The 21,332-nt window shown below is 35.3% G+C and overlaps 1 protein-coding gene and 1 long non-coding RNA gene across 6 annotated transcripts in view; one reads left to right on the top strand and one right to left on the bottom strand.

Moving 5' to 3' along the window:
* The window catches only part of LOC126916539 (protein sidekick), a 43,610-nt gene that overhangs the window by 18,773 nt on the left and 3,505 nt on the right, over window positions 1-21,332 (top strand). Inside the window, exons 2-22 of one of the 5 annotated variants that reach the window (XM_050722438.1) lie at window positions 11,298-11,393; window positions 12,269-12,448; window positions 12,819-13,032; window positions 13,302-13,475; window positions 13,730-13,938; window positions 14,019-14,169; window positions 14,321-14,448; window positions 14,577-14,687; window positions 15,540-15,659; window positions 15,733-15,888; window positions 15,961-16,087; window positions 16,159-16,460; window positions 16,554-16,739; window positions 16,815-19,038; window positions 19,113-19,309; window positions 19,389-19,585; window positions 19,668-19,907; window positions 19,990-20,187; window positions 20,274-20,415; window positions 20,503-20,781; window positions 21,029-21,049. In XM_050722438.1, coding sequence (XP_050578395.1) covers window positions 11,298-11,393; window positions 12,269-12,448; window positions 12,819-13,032; window positions 13,302-13,475; window positions 13,730-13,938; window positions 14,019-14,169; window positions 14,321-14,448; window positions 14,577-14,687; window positions 15,540-15,659; window positions 15,733-15,888; window positions 15,961-16,087; window positions 16,159-16,460; window positions 16,554-16,739; window positions 16,815-19,038; window positions 19,113-19,309; window positions 19,389-19,585; window positions 19,668-19,907; window positions 19,990-20,187; window positions 20,274-20,415; window positions 20,503-20,781; window positions 21,029-21,049 — 5,652 coding nt within the window. The remainder of the gene's footprint in view (window positions 1-11,297; window positions 11,394-12,268; window positions 12,449-12,818; window positions 13,033-13,301; window positions 13,476-13,729; window positions 13,939-14,018; window positions 14,170-14,320; window positions 14,449-14,576; window positions 14,688-15,539; window positions 15,660-15,732; window positions 15,889-15,960; window positions 16,088-16,158; window positions 16,461-16,553; window positions 16,740-16,814; window positions 19,039-19,112; window positions 19,310-19,388; window positions 19,586-19,667; window positions 19,908-19,989; window positions 20,188-20,273; window positions 20,416-20,502; window positions 20,782-21,028; window positions 21,050-21,332) is intronic. The other 4 variants (XM_050722439.1, XM_050722440.1, XM_050722441.1 and 1 more) reach the window with 4 other exon arrangements.
* LOC126916576 (uncharacterized) lies at window positions 19,311-20,617 on the bottom strand. The gene is made up of 3 exons (XR_007710653.1): window positions 20,486-20,617; window positions 19,729-20,397; window positions 19,311-19,559 (listed from the first exon to the last, which is right to left on the bottom strand). It is a non-coding gene; the product is annotated as an uncharacterized LOC126916576 (long non-coding RNA).

Here is a 21,332-nt window from a genome sequence, read left to right on the forward strand (position 1 = left end):
ATATTTCGAATCCATACAAATACGCATTAATATGTAATGGTAACAGAATCATATCCTTCTTCTCCTACTTATCCCCATTGTTGACCTCATTCTACAAAGTACTTACCTACATTTACTTTGTTCTAAACAGAGACGTAGTATCATTTGTTATAATTTTCCAATAAATGCGACGAGTCTGTGTTATTTAAAAAACGAGTTAATAAGAGCCATTTTACAAAACCTTTTTCTGGATTTCTTTCTAGGTAAAGGAAACTTGGATTCTAGAAAATGTAGACGAAAAAAGGGCGAAGATTCAGTCGTGGGAATGCGCAAGTTGTGAGAATGTGCACTGAATTGTCGGTGATTTTCTTCTGTGCTAATTCAAGGTTTTGCTCTGGTGAACGAGTTACTCTTCGACTCTTGAACAACGACCGTGTGTACATTGTGCCCTATGCACATTGTGCACTCCACGTGAAAACCTGTCATTTCTGCACTTTATGTCTTGACATTAAAATTGTACTGCGTGAAATGATTAGGAAATTGATATACATATACATATCTGATATACATATTTTTTCTATGCATCAAGGAATTATTGAAATGAATGAATCAAAGTCATAAATGAGCAATAAAAAATAATAATAATAGTAATAAATTCTATAGTATAAAGGAAACCTAATAAAATAGATAGAAATGTTTTTGCTATATGGAATAAAATTTTATTTATATACAGCAGGAAGACCAGTAATTTATGTAACTGGAGTTCACATAATAGGAGATAGATCACTGATTCTCTACGCAATAACAAATTTTTCGTGGATCTGATAAGAGTTCACGTCCAGATAAGTGAATTCAATCAGCATGAGTTAATTTAATCGGTTAGTAAGTAAAATTTCCATCAAATAACCGAAGCTTCATCATTCGTTTCAATTGTCTGTAATTTATGGAAACCTCCGAATAAGATTATAAATATAGAATCAAAATAAATCACTCAAAGTTACATTCTGAACAACCTACTTATTATAACATCTCATAGTTATCATTTCCAGTCACTCATTCTCATTCAAGAATCTTTCAAAAATAGAGAAATTCTATTTCCTGAGAATGATATGACGTAACTGGTAGCGTAGCCCGCTGATTTTTCTTTGACGCTTACATCAGAAGGCCGCGTCTATCGGCGAGAAACTGGTTTGACGCTATGACAAGCAGCGCCGGCTCGGATTGGCATTGGACCTCCGGTGTAATGTACTTGAACGCGATTGCATTGGAGAGTACAGAGTCGGACTGTACTCTGTCTCGCGGTAGCCGTTTAGACACGTTACCAGGAGAGAAGAAGAGATATTTGGCTATCTGCCAGTGCAGCCGACCGAAATGAACGAGGTTCACGGTCGAGACTGGAATTCAGAAGCCACCGCCTGCGCTCCAAAGCCGAATGAAATTGTAACCGCGGAAACTGCCACGTATCCTCCTTTAGAATAGGTACACGTTGGATGACGCTGTGCTGTTCAGTGGGTGTCGCGACCGGAACATAAATAAAATAGCATGTTAGTGACATTAACCCCGATGCAGACGAGCGATGCGTCGCGCCGCTCCGATATTTCACACGGTGACGTTTTGCGATTTAGCAAATTTAGATTTTTAATGACGCAACCCATACGAGAAGTACAATCATTCCATATAATAATGAAATTGTATGCTCGCGTGTGCTCGATATTTCGTTTATTTGATAGCGGTAAATTTGCGTTAGATTTGTTGAACAGGGAATGGGTGAACTGGTCTTTAATTATTTGTTTAAAAAATATATAATGTTAAAATATTAATTTAGTAAATTCGATAATACTGATATTAATTAATTAAATTATATTGACCCGTCGTATGTTGAACATTTTTTCAACTATCAATTGTACATGACCAATGAAAGATTGCGACTTATTCCCCCTTTATTTACTTAATTTAATTTCTCTTTATTTATTCAGTTAATTTGTCGCCTAAGTGTAATCTTGGAGTTCCCTTCGTGGCTGTTGAACTCGACCAATTTCTTGGAATACGTTCACTGAAAATCGATCCACTATACTACCTTTCTTATCGATGTACTATGCCTACTGATATGCAGTAGGTGCTTTTGACGTGTTACGTGAGTGTATTTAATTCGAAAGTTCCGGGTCGATTTTAATAGCTGTTTTAGCTAGAAACCGTGAGTTCAGGGTAGGAGCAAATGGCGAAAGTTTTGGGACTGCTTTTATAGGAGTTATGCAGTCTATTGCTATCAAATGCAGACCGAAAGAATTGAGAATGAATTTCAAAAAAATAGAATTCTCTCACAAAACAATCAACCATCAAAACTTTCTTCAAATCATAATTAAGGATCCTTAAAGCTACCATTCACTCTTTTACGATACGCAAATCCAAGAACCAAGCTTTCTACCCTTAATAAACCCAAACCTCGCCATAATAAGCTATGTATACCAACAATTAACACATTCAAGCCATTATATAAGTATAGATATAATAAGATAAAGGTCACAGTATGTCCACCAGGGATCGAGCTCCACGTTATGCTCGTAATAGCGAACCAACGAGGATTTCGAGTCGACACAAGCTTCTCCAGGTTAAACAGAAGAAATTCAGCAATTTCTGTGTGCTGGTATTGGCAGTCTAGCATAGTGGCTGGCTGAGTCAGCGGCGTTAGACAAAGGGCGAAGGGAGGGAACTTTCTCTTTTTTTTCAGGGGTTCGCCTTGAAATAACCACCCGTCGTCGGCTTTAGCCGACGATGAAGTGCACTTGTAAGCGAAGTGCGGCCAGGAAGCCAAGCGCATATGGTCCTAGGAGAAACACAAGCTCGAATTCGACGACGGTGCCACGTGTTCGAGGGTCGATGCACCATTGGTTTCGTTCTTTCGTACGTTCCTGTTCCGATGTCCCCACGATTCCCTCTGGGGATCTCCTTTCGTCGACGGTAGACGAGAAAAAGCTAGCATTGGGTTAGGTTAAGCACGTCCTGCGTTCTCTATTGAGCGTAAACAATACGGTGAGAGCGGCGGTGATTTAAATAACCCTGGTATAACGAACCTTGAACATGCTTGTTTCGGTGGGAAACGTTGAGTGTTGCGAAAGGTGCACTGGTTTCATGGTGTGGTACCACGCATTTTGAAAACGTTTAATAATAATCTTCATGGGGCACATGGTTGGACATGTTATGTTGAATATATCAGATCTTTTCAAAGGTTTTTGCATATTTCTGCGTAAATGAGTGTTAAAAATGACCTCACTGAATATTAAGCGTTATTATTGTAATATAACGGATAATTGAATGTTTAAATAACTTTATATTTTTATTCATAATACATATAAGTTTGTACAAAATCCAAAAGTATTAGAACAATTGTTTGATCTGTAAACTTCAGTTCATTGGAATGATTCTACGTTACTATTATGAAGTATACGATCAAATCTATAAATCACTTTAACTCGAATGACTCCAGTTCTTTGCTTCAGTTATTTCTCGAAAGGATAAAGTACCACTTGCATTGAGTACATTGCTCTTTTTACTTCTAATGAATCATAAACAGGGTAGAGACTATTATTGTCGAAACCAAAGAGTACTTACCTCAGGTTCACACCTGTGTGCACTTATGAGGACCAGTATGGCATTATTATTGAGTGAAGATGGATGGAAGAAAACATATGAAGTTCTTAAAATACATCCTTGTGTTTCACGCTTTATTCGCTTGTCATTGTTATCAAAATTTTCTCTTAACACGATACTTTTTCATAAAATATTCGAAATTGAAATAATCTTAAACGCAAAAGTGCAGTAAATTGCTATCTCTTATTTTAACAAATAATCTCTATTTAAAATTTTGTTTCGATCTGTTGTAATATTTCCGGAAAAGGATGCCAAATTGTTTTAAATCTATTCGATTTACTCGCAGCTTTACAAGTATATGAATAAAAATAGTTCAAATTGTGGATGAAAATAATTTAAGTTATCATAAAAAAACGTGGCGTACGAACACTCCATTTCGAATCGTCGTTTTTCTTAACTTATTTATCCTAATACTGTCGATTTCTCTGTTCTTATCAAAATGGGACAAAATTGCAAATTCTAAATTGAATTTAATTTTGATGACTAACGACTGAATGGGTGTTTTTACGATAAGCCAGTAAGAAGGTTTTCGATCGCGCGCGGATGATACGATATCGATTCGATGTCAGGGGAACAAAAAAGGAATGCACGAGAGTTGGACGATTACTTTCGACCGAAATGCACAGACAAGTCGCCCTGCTTTGCCAATTTTTCGACGCGATTTTTCGCCAGTGCCGCATTCTGTCGCCCGTCTGCCTATCCTCGTTCCGATTTATCGAATCGTTCCAAAGAGCGTGCGTTTACCCAGAAAGATGTTGTGAACGCAACCTTACATCCCCATCCGTAAATATTAGGACATCTATGAGATAAATTAAAATAACTGAAGAAAATAAATCTAGTTACCGCAAAGAATCAACAGCAAATTATTGACCCTTTTAAGAATTATTACTTTGTTTGAAATTGTAGATTGTAATTAAATCTTGCATGAACACAGGGTTCCGATCGATTAATCTCTTCGCTGACAATCTAGATCAATTATCATGTTTTGTACAAGACTAGAATATGTTCTCATTTTTGGGTGGAAATTTATGTTGCTCTGTTGCGTGGAAAATTTGCTTTACGGGACAAACCTGGAACTATTTCGAATTGGAAGTTGTTGAAACTCCTTTGTTCTGCCAAATACGTCGACAGACTTTATAGTCGAGATATATCCTGTTGCGAATATTAAAAACTGTGAACATCGAAAAACTTATGATATACATGCGCCGCAAACTATCGTCAGTTGGCTTTATGGATGTTTTTGAAACTTTATGACTATTTATCGCAAGTGTGTATATCACAGGTGGATAAATTGCGATGTTTTAGTATAGGAAATTTTTGGGTAAAATTATTCTTAGCCCTTTTAAAAAGATTTTTAGAATTCTAAGAACAAAATTCAGTATGAATTTTTTATTACACCGTATGTAATACATTTTTCCAAGCTATTCATATTTTGTCTATTTTTCAAAAGAAATATCAATATGTTCAAAGTATTCGAACCACCTACCTAGATGAAAGAAAGTATTCCACAAATTTTAATCTCACTTTTATCGATCACTAATTTTCTACTTCAAAAAGAACCACTCCAGAAGGAAAGAGGGAAAGAAAGCCGGGATCAATGATAGAAAGTTAAAAACCTTCCTCGACTGGGTTCATAAACTGAAGCATGGATTCGCTCCGGAAAAAGAAAAATTATGGCGCGCACAGTTTGTCCGATTTGAGTGACAGCACGGATTTCACTTTGATTCGGGCTGGTTCACGCGAGATATCCTGACCGATAAGCGACGAAGGCCTCCGCAAAATGTTGCGCATTGCGTCTTACAACACGCAGTGCCAGCTATAGCTTCCGCCCGCTGGGGTGCATGCCACTCTCTCCCTCTCTCTGCAGTTTGCAGGTGGTCAACCTCATGCTTGCCTTCTTTGTGCAGTGCTGAACTTCCATCTTCGTCTCGATCGAAGCTGATCCGACAAGGAGAAACCACGCTGTTGGAATTTCTCTTCATTCTTTCCCTTTTTCTTCTTTTAGGAGGCGTGTGTAGAGATGTTTGTATAGATACTTGTTGGTTTATAATGGAAAATGTGGTGAACAGATTAATTGACGATAGAATTGAAGCATTTAAATGAATATACGAAAGTTGGATTTTTATGTATTTGTCATTGTTACGTATATTTCGTATATTTTGCACATTACAATTTTTCATACATCCAAAAAAATCCGCAGTGTAGTCGTGAATATTTGTGTTATGCAACACTTGACATTTCATTAACATCGTAACGAGATACGAATGTTATGATAAAATCTGAAATCAATTTGAAAATATACCTAGAAGTTATAAAATGTCTCCAATCGAAATCCTTCAATTTCGAAGTCTGTAATAAAAACGTTTATGTGTTTAACTCCTGTTTAGATATCTAACACGGCAGTGATACAGGGAAAGTGATCCACCCGAGGTCGAGTTCACTTTCAGTGAAAACTTCAACCCTTGTGGAGAGCGCGCATATTTTTAGGGAGCAAGGAGAGCGTCTCTCGAACAGATCCGGTATATCCTCAACTTAGTAGTATGCTGTTAGTAAAAGCAGATTATCCACGGGCTGCAGTCTTGCCCTTGTGCGTAAATGCATACCCTCTCTCTTACCGTATTTCGTGTGACAGCTGCGGTGCTTAAAATAGGGGTTCAGTAGTTCAGCAACGTGTACCGTTGCTTTTGTACAGCCACGATAACACGAGCATGTGCTGGATAAATCGTGCAGCGATTGTCGTACTGAATAAACCTGATTTTTCCTTTCATAGAGCTCGTTGTACGCTGCTTCGCCGACAATGATGGACGAATCACCGGAAAATCTATTTTATTTGCATGCTTCGTTGATTACTGTTCTTCTGCTGTTGTTTGGCAAAAAATAACGAGAACTTATGCTGCGTTGAACTAATTGGAATTTTATATCAATAATAAAAATTAGTTTGTTTTTGTAGAAAAAGTTATGAGAGATATTGTATTATAATAATGATCTGTATTTTGTATTTTGTTAAAGATTTAGGCATTAGAATGTTAAATCAAAAGGTATGGGTATTCTAATTCAAAATATTTGAATAATATACCGCACTGCATATGTTTGAATAATATAATTTTGGATAATAAATTATTAAATTATTTGAATACAGTGTTAAATTGATTATACGCGAAATTTGGCCCAAATTGATGAAACAAAAGTCATGCACCTCTTTGTGGGGTGAGTAATTGATACGATCAATATAAGGAGTCATTAGTGACTGAGAATATTCTTTGGTACATGAATAGTCTTTGGAACTATTCCATTGAAATAAAAAGAGAATTAAAAATTCAACAGTTCGGAGTAATATATATTTATAATGTATACGTTCGAATCACATTATATAAAACTTCTTTAAATTTTACAATATACTGCTGTGAATTATTAAAGTTACTTGACATCATAGATATCGTGTATAAATTTTAATTTTTCGAATTCAGAACAAGATTAATTTCGTATTGATTTTCATTCGCATTTTAGTATTAAAAAAATAGCAATTAGTTTTATTCTACTTATTGATCGAATTCTGGTTGGTTACCGGTCAGCAAAACACGTTGCTATATAATTAACTATTCGCATACGCTTTGTAGACAAAAAGGTGAATTTTGATAGAAACTCCAACTTTATATTTTGGACCCAGTCAAATATTTTTATGCGCCTTTATATACCTTTTTGGTACGTTTTTAATAGTATTTTATCTAAAAAAAATAGGACAATTTTTAAATACTGAAGAAAAGAGATATGAAAATACATAAAGATATCGTCGAGTTTGACACGGAATGCTTTGTGAACACGAAAATATGTAATATTTTCAACGTTTCAAAATATTCCTTAGAACTCGAGCAGCTTCTAGGTCGTTGAAAAATTTTCCGTTCTTTTCCCACAGTTTAATATCTTGAATATCGCTCACGTTGACGCGAACTTTTCGAATCGGAAATTCAAAAGAGGCTGCATAAAATGCGGGGCGAATACGGCGATTCTCAGATGTATTTGAATGAATTTGCGGTATTCGGTCGTTTACATTATATAATTTTGTGTTAAAATTATGGAGAAAGATTGAATATTGAATGTAGAATATTACAAAATATCTAGCGTATTAAAAGTTCGATTTATACAAAAATATCTTTTCATCTTGATAAAATGGAGATGAAGTAAATTTTTATAAAATTTGAAGATGTACGATAAATTGATTTTCTGTTATTACTTGCACTATCCTTTTTGAAAATATACAAAGTAGCATGTATACAAGCCTCTGCTGATACAGATGCGCTTCCTAATTTCAAAATTTCCTAATTATACCACGTTTAAGCTTTACAGTTAGTTACTGACGACACCGCGATGCTATGCAAATGATTACATTGTCGCATTAATGCATGCTGTTATGCCATGTTACACGGTGTGATAGTCAAGTACTGACATCTCATCATGGAATAACTAAAAACAGGAAAGTAAAATGCTCCATTTTACATTTTTAATTCATTTTTATCATGTAGAAAATAACACACATAGAAATATTATAAAAATTACAATAATGATAAAAATTTATTTAAATTGATTAAAAGGATGAAAGGAAATTCCAGACTCACTATGCCACAGTGTATGCAGGACCCAAAAGCAGCACCCGTTGTGCTCCACTTATTAAAGCTCTTCGAGTATCCCTCTTTGAGATGCTATAAGGAGCACATATGAAGCTGCCGCTTCTTATTTCAGCCTGACCGCATTAATGTTCCGTCTTATTTCGGTGCGTTGAAGAAAACGAGGTAATCAGCTTGTCTCATTTTTCTCGCCATCTCACCAGAAAGAATACTTCGCTAAACTTGTACACTTACCGTTTGCGCACACATCGAGCTTCCATTGAACAACAACCTGTTGTGCATTTATTCTCTCGCGCAGTAAATATCCTGGAATTTCAGAGATTCTATGTTAAAAATAAGAAATTCGGTTTAAGACGCTATTCCTTAGATTTTTTCAGTTTTTGAGCCTAAATATTATTGATTACGCCACTCTCTTATGCTGTAAAGTCTGTAAACGAATTTATAGAATCGGATTTATTAGTCAGTAGCGTTTATCATTAGAATGAATTGCGATAAGCTCTATCTAATAACAGTAATAAAAGTTATACGGAAACTTGTGAGATACGGAGTATATTTCAATGTGATATCGATAAGACAGTTCTGTCACGCATTCATAGATGTAGTGCAATTTTAAGTCAATAGAAAGTTTACTAGTTAAGTATTACATCGGGCGGCACTCCTAGACACTGATGGATTTCAAGAATAATGAATGGCGGTCCTTAAGCGCAATGCTTATGCTTCAAGACGAAGCTGTGCTATGCTCTATAAATGAAAGGGCGTGTCGTGTATTTACCCATGGCAAATTAATTCTACATAGTTTGATTAGCGTTCTCTACCTTTATCTGGATACGGACCATAAGTTAGAGATAAGTTGCATAAGAAGATAATTTTTCATAAGAAAATTATTATATTTATAGTTTTATACATACTTATATTTGTTAGAATAGATACTGTTTTTTATTTTAGATTTGAATTGCTGTATCCTTGTTCCCAATTGCAATTGATTAAAAATAACAAAATTTTCTTTAAAATCGGAATCTATAAACTTTTCATAAAGAGCGTACTCGAGCTAACAAAATATTCCCATGGGAAGACACAAAGATGTCGTTTGTGAACGTATAATCGAGTAATAAAAAGCACGAAAATATTGTGTGCATTCTCTAATGGACGTGTATTTATCGTATCTGTAATTCATCGTCATCGTTTCAAGCTAACGCAACTGATTATATGGTCATGGAAATAGAAACTGTCAACCAAGCACGACCGTCTAAAATGCTACTTGAAAGATAATAGCCCGTTATTTTTTTCTCCCATTCTATATCATTTCTTTCAACAAGACAAGCCTTTCGAACCGGCCTTCAAGAAATTATTATCGAGTGTACCATCGATTATTGTGTCAACGATCATTCCAATTTATCGACTCAGAAACCGTCTCTCGTTACTCTTGCGTGAATCTTATTTAACGCGAAGATGGTTTCTTTCATCGCATTACGCTTTCAATCGTATTGTAAAAGGGAAATTTTTAAAATTATAGAATATTCGATTATAAAAAATATTTAAAACAGACAGAAAGTTTAAAGACAATCGAATTCTAAAAATTTCAGAACACTAATTGTGCATTCTAGTACTAAAATTAATTTTGTTGTAAATTTCAAATGAAAGACTTTCTCATTTCAAATGCTTTTCTGCGTAATTTCTCTAATAAAGGATATTTATTTTTTTTCCCGCAGCTCGTTCAAGATTAAAAATGTTATCGTCTTGACGAGGAACTCCATACGCCAAGAAACACAATAACACATCGTCGTCGTGAAGTGTTCTTGCGTGTTTGTATGTACAGCTGAAAGGAAACGACTTTACTTGGAAATAATCGTTTCACAGGCTGTTCTAATTATATTCCATTAGCGTGTTAATGCTGGAATCAGTTTTTAATGAAACTTAACCACATTAGCGGTTACTTATAATTTGCAGCGTTAATGTCGTATGATGTTATCTTTTCATCGACTCCAAATGAAAGTTAACAGATCTTTATTAACCAAATGAATGGCTGACCAAGAAAATTTTCTCTACACTATACGCTCAAATAGATTGTAAGACTCATCATGCATAATCTATAGTTTGAAATTCTATAATTTAATTAAAAAGAACGCAATAGTACTCTATAGTAATGGAATAAATGAATACAGGAACTATACTCGAAGTAAATAACTGCATGGATTCCAATGCAATGCGAAGCAGCCGAAAAAGGTTCATAAAGTTATAGTTTATGGTGTATACGTGCATTATGTTCGAGTCCCATGTAACAACGACTGAGTCATCAGGTTTAGACGTGCGTAGTTTATGGTGTACCAAAAGGATGAAGAGAAGAGTAAAGAATGCGAACAGCCGGATGCCGTAGAACCGAGTCACATGGACGTAAACCGACACGTGCACCCTCTTTTCTGACACGGTCCGATGATTTTTAAGATGGGGGCGAACACGGTGGACTTTCTCATCGGCTAACCGACGAATTCACCGCAACGCTCAACCTGTTTCGTTTGATATTTCTCTTTGTTTCGTCGTTAATTGTCTAAATATACGCTTTTTCCTTAATTGTCTCGCAAACTTTGTTCCGTTCCTTGAAAGTTCCGTAAATTGGACGAAAACTTTCTTGAGACAAGGAAGAAGGTACTAGTAATAATATTGAAACGTGTCTTTTTACAAAATCGCTAGGATCTAAGGAATTAAAATCTAGCTTTTTTAACGTAACATTCAGAACTGCTTCGAAGAATTCCCTTCTTTTTACTGCTTCAGTTATGAAGACTACTAATTCGTCGAGTACCTTAAAAACCATTTCTCGTACAGTTTATAACGAGTTTATGACCCCTTTCTCAATTCTTTCGATATCAAATTCGTACAAGGTATGAAACGTTGTTATTTTAATACTCAATCTCATAAGTACTTCCAGAAAAATCTACGAAAATGTCTAAAAGTATATCTACACGAAATGTTATATCGATCTAATCAATTTGTTCGCGAGTAACAGCGTAATTGAACTACATATTGAAATTCGCTCTTTCGATCTTTTTACAGAGACCCTCCAAGAACCGCGCTTCACCACTCAGCCTTCCAGCAGCGGCAATATTCTTAGCGAAAATCGGACAAAATTTCTGCAGTGTCAAGCGAGGGGTAAGTAGGGAACGTAGCATGGATATTCGACGAGATTCGACCCGGAAGCGATGATTTCAAATGCATTAAGAACCTCTTCTCGTCTCGATTTTACCGCGATATTATATTATTTTAAAGATGAATCGATTAAGCCTTATAGAGTTCACTTAGTAAAACGTACTTTTCTCGTATTCCAAATTTTAATCATCAAATTGAAAATAAAAAATGTCTTGTTCTTACAATTAGTAAATGTACAGCTTAATAAATTATTTTAATCGATAAGTTTTGAGATATGAAACAATCATGCGATTATTCCGATTTATGGTTCATTTTCGAGATTCCCGGAGTTTTTTTTTTTACTCGAATTTCAGTTCTATGGAAACTGACAAATTTTCCTACGTGTTTTTAATATCCCATTGTTCTCATGAAATATCGAATAACAGCCGGATGAGACGGTGGCCAGATGAAGCCTTACAGTTGCACCGTAGTGCCGTAATATGATAGTATGACCCTGTACTAATAGTATTAGGTCGCTGTATATTACATCTACTTCTTGACCAAACGAAGAATGCCTATAGTAGCCGCGAAAAATATTAATACCTTGAACTGTCATCATTTGTGACATTTAAACATGAAGTAGATATAATTCGTGAAAACGAAAACTGAAATCGTGTAAATTGTAATAATTTGTTGAAAATACACAAATTTAGGATCATCACTGTAGTATATGTAATGTATCTAGTAAAATGTTGTGTTAACGAAACTTTCACTTTTAATGATTTATATCTTTTCTAAAAGATAGAACTTCAATTATATAAATTGTTTGTCCTCTGACAAATTCAGGTAAATAAAGTACTGTTCTCTGATACATTATTACGTTCACATTCTGTTCGCAGGAAATCCTCAGCCAAAATATAAGTGGTTCAAGGATGGGGTACCCCTCAGCAACGAGCTTACTTCGGAGCCTTATTTTCGAATACAAAGTACACGTAGAGAAGACGCAGGAGTTTATCACTGTGTCGCCACAAACGACGTAGGATCTATATTTAGTGAAAGAATTACATTTGCGGTAGCCTGTACGTATATAATTAAACACAACAGTTTCACGTTTTTCTAATTATCCTAATTAATCCTAATCAAGAATCAAACACGTTTCAGTTGCTTTCACTTTCATTTATTTCGAGCTACCATAACAAAACTAAAAACAGGAAACGAATTACACAATAATATAATAATAATATTTCAAAATCGAGCTACATACTGCAGCCAACTGTAAATTAAACACGGCGAGTTTTATTGCGCACAGCAACATTCGATCCATCCGCGTTCTCCTCTTTATCGCGCTCTAGGACACGATGCTCTGATTATCACAAGCAACGTACATATTTTGTCACAGTGAATGCATCCAGCATGATGAAAGTAACACCGTAATATTATCCTGTCCAGATATGGGGGTGTTCGAGGATCTCACAGAGAGGATGGTGAGCGTGAAATCGGGCAGCGCGGCTGTTTTAACGCTGCCACCGATAGAAAGCCATCCTGCACCTGACGTTACATGGTTCACGTCCGACGGCTCGTTGTTATACGGCATAAAATATGCGTCTGTTCATCACACATTGCTTATCCTGAACGCGTCTGAGAACGATCAAGGCTTGTACAGGTTCGTATTAAAGTAACTGGTCCAGGGAGTTACCTTGTGTAGTCATCAAAGAATGGATGAAGTATCTGTGAAACTTTATGGGATGATAGCTATATAAGCTGTCAATCTAAAAGTTTATATATTCATTTATGTGTCTACAGTAAAATTTTTCAACTTAAGGGAATTTTTGAATAAAGGAATAGAGGAATTTATTTTTCGTTACATGTAATTTTCTTATAACTAGAGAAACTAAAGGAAATGTTCCTTTCGCATTTTTATATGTTAAACAGGGCCAGAGCCATTAACACGCAATTGGGAAAAGAGGAGAACAGTCCCTTTTTCAAGTTGCAAGTTACGGGAGATGCCAACGCTGAGGTGGCACCTAGTATCATAGTGAAACCACAGGACACTCAGATTATCAAGGACCAGGACGTTACCTACATACATTGCATAGCCAATGCTAGGTAATTCGTGAATTTTACAGAAGAAAGGATACAAATTAGTCATATAATAAAATAATAATGTTCTTGCGACCTCCATTCTACAAGATCTGAATATTTGCAATAATACAAAATAAACCTTTGAAAAAGTAAGACTTTATACCTTTGTCCCTTTCTTAAAGAGAATGGGTTATACTTTGAAAGTTTGATAAAGTGGCTCGTAATCACTCTACATGAAACTGTTCTGTGAGAGAAATGTTTCAAACGGGTAATTTTAGGTCTCTTCATGAGTTACGAACTTTATGGACGAAAGACGGGATCCCCATCGAGAACTCGAGGATATCATATAGTTTTAACGACTCGTGGAATAGGACTTTGGCGTTAATATCGGCAAACATAACTTACACCGGCGTATACTCGTGCCATGTGGACTTAAGAAGCGGTGGATATCCAACAGTGAACGCGAGCGCGAATGTTGTCGTATATGGTAAGACGGATTCTACAATTGGAGATTCGTAACCTTTAAATTTCCCACATATGTGTTATTCTTATGTTATAATATTTTAGAAAAACCAACTTTTATAACGGAATTGAAACGAGAGACTCTTAGTGATTATGGATCAACTGTAACGTTACCATGCGATGCTGTCGGAGTACCTCCTCCTAAAATCACTTGGTTTCGAAATGCAGAGCCTGTTGATCATCTTCTTGGATTTAGGTATGATTTTTAGATAGACTGCTAAATTTTCAATCACTAAACAAAATTCATTAATTGCTACCTAAAGTATGTATTTTAACTGAAATCATCTATCAAATTCAAAATTCTCCTATCTTCCTATTTCTATATTCTTCTGCACTTTTATGTATAGGTACGCACTGGAAGAAGATGGCTCCTTAACAATTAAAAAATTAACCATGGATGACTCAGGAATGTTCCAATGTCTTGCATCCAACGACGCTGGTGAAGCATCCAGTTATACCTGGCTAAAAGCAAAAAGTTAGTACATTACACGTTGGAGTTACATGAAATCATTAAATATATTATTATTAATTTTTTGTTTTATTTTATTAGTCGAACGATGTTTCTTTATATTTATAATAAATGACGTATTTTTTATGGGACAGAAGGATTAGAAAGCAGACTGAAAAACAGAGTTGTCCGCTGGGCAGCTGGCTACAATGTAGTCAGAGTTCGCCAATCTGATCGCCGTTTTAAGTTCTCTCAATATCCAGACAGTAAGATTCTAACGACAAGTCGTCACGAAATATCCACCTCCTTTTTGAAATTACCCCGGGCACATGCTTGAAGAATGCATATCACACCACAATGTTTGCTTTTACCAGCTGTATCCGTGTTTTTTTCTGGTAGTTATAGTGAATACATCTGCAAAGCACGATAGTTTCTTTGTGTGTAAAACACATTGGTTCTTTGAAAAATTATAGAAAATAGTCAACATGTTCAAAGAACGTAATAATAAATATGATGTGATGTTATTACACAACATACAATATACAGTGTTATTAACACTATTACAAACAAAGAGTATTTCTCAATTATATTTATATTTGGAACAAAATTAATATACTTTTATCAGTATCAGAAAACGTAGACGAATTGTTCTAAGCATTTGCACGTATCTTCGTCACAGTAAACGGACAAAATATATCGTGAATAGCACGTTTCTAGATTAGGAAAATAATCGTAGGGAAAAAATTTTGAATATTAGCTATTTCCGTAGTTGTGCCATAGAGTATACGTAATTTAACTTTTAGTGAAAATAAAGTTTCGGCAATAGAGAATTATTATTAATTGAAGTCAGGTATTGGTAAATTCAGAGTTTTCCATTATATATATGAATGAACGCTATTAAATTCTTTCCAATGTTTTTTTGATTCATTTTTCACTATTATTCATAAAATGTCAATGGTATACTGGATGGTATACTGTACTCGATGGTATACTGGAAAACACTGAAATGGGGAAAGTTTACTTTTGTGATCGATTGTTCCTGCCTTTTTTTGCGTGCATGTAATCAATTCTTCCTGGTCACAAGCAAACCATTAATAGATTCAAATTATTGTTTTCAGCATCTGGACCAATCATGGAGAATGGTCCACAAAACCAAACTATATTAGATGGGAAGGATGCAACTTTAACATGTAATGCTGTAGCAGCTCCGATACCTAACACTACATGGATTTATAATGGTAAATTATTAATCACTAATTCGTACGGGCAACTAATACCATAACACTGATATACACATTGATTCATTAATAGATACAATTCCTGTGGAAATCGCCGGAAGAGTACAAGTCTTAGATAACGGAGATCTTTTAATTGCTGCGGTAAAACCAAACGACGCCGGAAAATACACGTGTATTCGAGCTAATGAAGCTGGTTCTGTAAATGGTTCAGCGTATCTTACTGTTTTAGGTAAAATATGATTAAATAATTTTAGAGTACTAAGAAATCACCCGTTTCTGACCAGAATTTAATTCATTTCAGTTCGAACACAAATTATTCAACCACCTGTGGATACCTCTGTACTTCTCGGCTACACCGCAGAATTACAATGCAAGGTCTCCAACGATCCAAGTGTTTTGTACGATATAGCATGGTTTCATAATTCACAGTACGTGCATTTTTACATTAATGATATTAATGATAATAAAAATGGTTACAGTACATTTGTTGCTTTTGCAGAGTAATAAATACACAAGCCAGTCAAAGAGTAAAAATGCGAAATGATGGTACATTGGAAATAGCAGCCGTTCGTGCGTCTGACGTGGGTGAATATATGTGTTCTGTGGTTTCTCCAGGAGGAAATGAGACTCGATCTGCTCGTCTTAGTGTAATCGAATTACCATTCGCACCCATAAACGTAATGGCTAGTCGAGTCGAGCGAATTTCACCTCGCACCATAAACGTTAGTTGGGTTCCTGGCTTTGATGGAAACAGTCCAACAAAAAAGTTTATCGTTCAAAGGCGGGAGGTTTCTGATCTCGGTAGTTAAACATAAATTGATCTTTAATAAAAAATTTAATCTGTCTGTACATATCTACTTATATACGTATATATTTTCGATTTACTTTATATAGGACCAATACCTGATTCTGCACTAAATTGGATCACAGAGTGTAATAATGTTTCGGCACAAAATCGTTGGGTACTATTGAACAATCTAAAAGCTGCTGCTGCATATCAATTTCGAGTGACTGCAGAAAATAGTGTTGGTGAAGGACCTCCTTCGGATCCTAGTAATATAGTAGTTCTTCCTCAAGAGCGTAAGTAATAGTTACAAGCCTGAAAATCTTAATAATTTCCCAAACTTTTATTAATATTTGTGAATTTTACTGTAGCTCCGAGTGGACCACCGGTAGGATTCGTTGGTTCCGCTCGATCATCCTCAGAAATAATCACGCAGTGGCAGCTTCCATTAGAAGAATATCGAAACGGCCATATTTTAGGATATGTATTAAGATATAGACTATACGGTTACAGCGACAATCCATGGACAATACAGAATATTACTAACGAAGCACAAAGAAATTATCTTATTACCGACCTAATTACTTGGAAGGATTATATCGTACAGATAGCAGCGTATAATGATAAAGGAGTTGGAGTATTTACGGAAGGTTTGAAGATTAAAACCAAGGAAGGAGTACCTGAAGCACCACCCACAAACGTAAAGGTAACAGCTATTAATTCAACATCGATAAAAGTGTGGTGGAAACCTCCCAATCCGCAAAAGATTAATGGAATAAATCAAGGTTATAAATTACAAGCCTGGATCGGGCATAATTTTACAGAAGCGAGCGAATACAAGTCGATGACCGTACCACCTAGCTTATTCGATCCTCTTGCAGAGCAAAGTGCAATTATGACAGGTTTAAAGAAATACACCTTATACAATATAACTGTATTATGCTTCACTGATCCAGGTGATGGTGAAAAAAGTTCTCCCGTTCAAATTCGTACACGCGAAGATGTACCTGAAGAAGTAGAAAATCTACAATTTGAAAACATAAGTGATCGTTCACTCACCGTTAAATGGAATGCTCCACAGGAAGTTAATGGAGTTCTCATCCAATACCAATTAAAATATATGATCAAAGATGTACCGGATTCTCTAAGAGTAGAAAACTTCACGTCAGACACTCTTTCAGCCAAAATCGAACATTTACAAGCAATGACTCATTATAAATTTGAAGTTGTTGCTTGGACTTCAGTAGGCCCTGGAAAACCAGCAGTAGCTGTTATTCAATCAGGCGTTGAGCCTGTTCTTCCTGAACCACCAACTAAATTAGCACTGTCTAATATAGATGCATTCTCTGTCGTTCTTCAATTTACTCCAGGCTTTGACGGCAATTCGTCCATAATAAAGTGGACAGTACAAGCACAAACCACTCGAAACACAACATGGTACAATATTTACGAAGTTTCAGATCCTGATGCTAGTACAATCACTGTGGGTGGTCTAATTCCATTTATGCAGTATAAATTACGATTAATAGCTAACAACGTTGTCGGTGCTTCCCAACCTTCCGAACCAACAAAAGAATTTCAAACGATTCAAGCACCACCATCACATCCTCCTAGGAATGTTACGGTTCGTGCAATGAGCGCCACGGAATTGCGTGTTAGATGGATTCCGTTACAACAAATTGAATGGTATGGAAATCCAAGAGGATATAATGTTACTTATACTGAAGTTCGAACGAACAAGTCAAAGAGCATAACTATAGAAGACCATACAGCGAATTCGTATATTTTAGAGAACATGGAAGAATATGCTCTCTATAAAATTGTAATGCAAGCGCTTAATGACGTTGGGTCATCGACAATAAGCCCGAAAGCTGTTGAAAGAACTCGCGAATCAGTTCCTTCGATGGGTCCTATTAATGTAGAAGCCAATGCAACGTCTTCCACGACTATATTAGTTAGATGGGGTGATGTTCCCATAGAACATCAGAATGGACAAATAGAAGGGTTTAAAGTTTACTATGGTGCAAATGCTAGATCAGCATTCCAGTATAAAAACATTCCTAGTAACACAACATTTACAACAACTTTAACAGAACTTCGAAAATTTGTCCAGTATCACATACAAGTTCTAGCTTATACGCGTCTTGGCGATGGCACTTTAAGCACTCCGCCAGTTAGAGTACAAACATTTGAAGATGCTCCTGGACCTCCATCGAATGTATCGTTCCCTGATGTAAGCTTTACCACTGCTCGGATTATTTGGGATACTCCAGAAGATCCGAACGGAGAGATTCTCGCCTATAAAGTTATGTTTCATCTAAATAATAGCCAGGATCATCAATTTTCGAAGGAGTTTCCTGCATCAGATAGAACTTTTAGAGCAACTGGACTAGAGCCAGAGAAGTATTACATGTTCTCGGTAACAGCACAAACGAGATTAGGATGGGGAAAAACAGCATACGCTCTCGTTTTTACTACAAATAATAGAGAACGTCCACAATCGCCATCGATGCCACAAATTAGCAGATCACAAATACAAAGTAGACAGATAACATTTAATTGGACACCTGGCCGTGATGGGTTTGCACCATTAAGGTAAGTTTTTCACTACATCTAATGTATAATTTTTTATGTTATGTAAAATTAATATGTATAATACTTTTTTATAGATATTATACGGTACAACAATCAGAAAATTCAGGACCATTTCAAACGATTCCTGAAAGAGTAGAACCAACATTAACATCTTATACAGCAAATGATTTAAAACCATTTACATTCTATCAATTCCGAATACAAGCAACTAACGATATAGGTCCTTCAACTTGGAGTACAGAATCTATTCAAGTTCAAACTCTACCAGCAGGTACATAAAATTCATTTTTTATTTGTCTTAAATTTATTTCGTTAAGATACATAATTTTTATCATAATATGAATTTATAGCACCTTCTCGGGGAGTTACCGGATTGAAAGTAGTTCCAATAACGACATCTAGTATAGAAGTTCATTGGAACGCAATAGATGAAGTATATTGGAGCGGCGATCATGAAACAGGTGGTTATCGCGTCGTTTATCAACCAGTTTCTGATTTCCCCACAGCCCTTCAAGATACTCCTAAAGAAGAAGTTTTAGGAATAAAAGTAATGATTATAATTATAATTATAGAACATTGTAATAGATTGTAAATGATAAGTTGTATTAATCTTTTCTTAACTTCTGCAGGCTACAAAGATTGTTTTAAGCGACTTGACAGAAGATAGGTATTACGAAGTAATAGTGTTACCCTTCAATTCTGAAGGTGAAGGTCCATCAAGCCCTCCAGTGACTGTATATGTAGGAGAAGCAGTTCCTACAGGAGAACCACAACATCTAAAAGCAGAACCAATTTCTTCTACAGAAGTACATCTGCGTTGGAAACCACCCCAAGCCAATATGCAAAATGGAGATTTATTAGGATATAAAGTAAAATTATCATTTGCATATAGAATTTATTTTTTAATTTAATTGTTTAAGCAATATTTATTATTCATATTTCTTATTTTAGATTTTCTATTTAGTTACTGATTCTCCTCAAGATTTGGAAAACAAACAGGAAGAAGAAATAGAAGTTGTACCAGCATCATACTTAACACATAGCTTAGTGTTTTTAGATAAATATACAGAATATCGTATTCAAGTATTGGCTTTCAACCCTGCCGGTGATGGTCCTCGAACCCCATCTATCACTGTCAGAACTAAACAGGTACATAAGTTTAACAATAATTAAACAGATGCCATAATTGCTTCTCTTCTCTTTTTCCTTTTTAAATATATTCAATTGATTTATAGGATATACCTGGACCACCACACAATTTACAATTCTCAGAAATTACAATGACTAGTCTCCGCGTCTCTTGGGAAGCACCAAAACTACGAAATGGTGAAATAGTCGGCTACATTGTTACATATGAAACTGCAGAACAAAATGATCGTATGTTTTTTAGTATAAAAGTTATTCCAAATATTTAATATACAAACAAACAATTGCTTAGATACGTAACATTTTATATTATTGTAGGTTTTAGTAAGCAAGTTAAACAAAAGGTAACGGAAACAAGTCTACTAATTCAACCGTTAGAAGAAGAAGAAACGTATACTTTTATGGTTAGAGCGCAAACCATTGATTTTGGTCCGCCTATATCTGGAAATGTCACAACAGGTCCACAAGAAGGTTCGCCAATGGCACCTAGCAATCTTGCTGTTACAAAAACAGTGTCTAGTGTTGAATTACAGTGGACTAATGGTGCTTCTGGAAAAGGACCCATTCTAGGATACTACATCGAAACGCGCCGGAAAGGTAAATAATATAAACTATTTTAACACTTATAAAACCCCTCAAATATTAAAACGGAGATTGCAGAATTGATAAAAAAAATGAAAAATATTTCTAAAAAGCATATATTTATACATGTGAAAGATAAAACTGAATAGTAGAGTTACTTTGATTATTTTATTTTCACATATTTAAAAATAAATTATCTATTTATAAAATTCCAGATTATATTATTTGTATTACTAATATTGCCTTTTTTATAATCATATAGCAATGGAAGAGTGGCAGCATTGTAAGTGTCAATGCACGTAAATATATTGAACGTCGAGTATTATATTAGATGATCTCAACAGTTAAATATGATTTTTGTTAGCGTTAAAATATAGCTTCCTGTTTGTTATTAATCTGTGATTTGTTTAGTGATATTTGTACTGTTGATTGCATGATAATGTCATAGCATGACATTTTCCATGAGTTCAGTTAGAAATTCATCAAACATCTTAACTTCGAATGCTGCTATAATTTACAGTAATAAATGAATAGCTAAAGTTTGACATGTTAGATGATGGTGTATT

This window comes from Bombus affinis, chromosome 5 (assembly GCF_024516045.1).
Source record: "Bombus affinis isolate iyBomAffi1 chromosome 5, iyBomAffi1.2, whole genome shotgun sequence".
In the NCBI taxonomy this organism is placed as follows: domain Eukaryota; kingdom Metazoa; phylum Arthropoda; class Insecta; order Hymenoptera; family Apidae; genus Bombus; species Bombus affinis.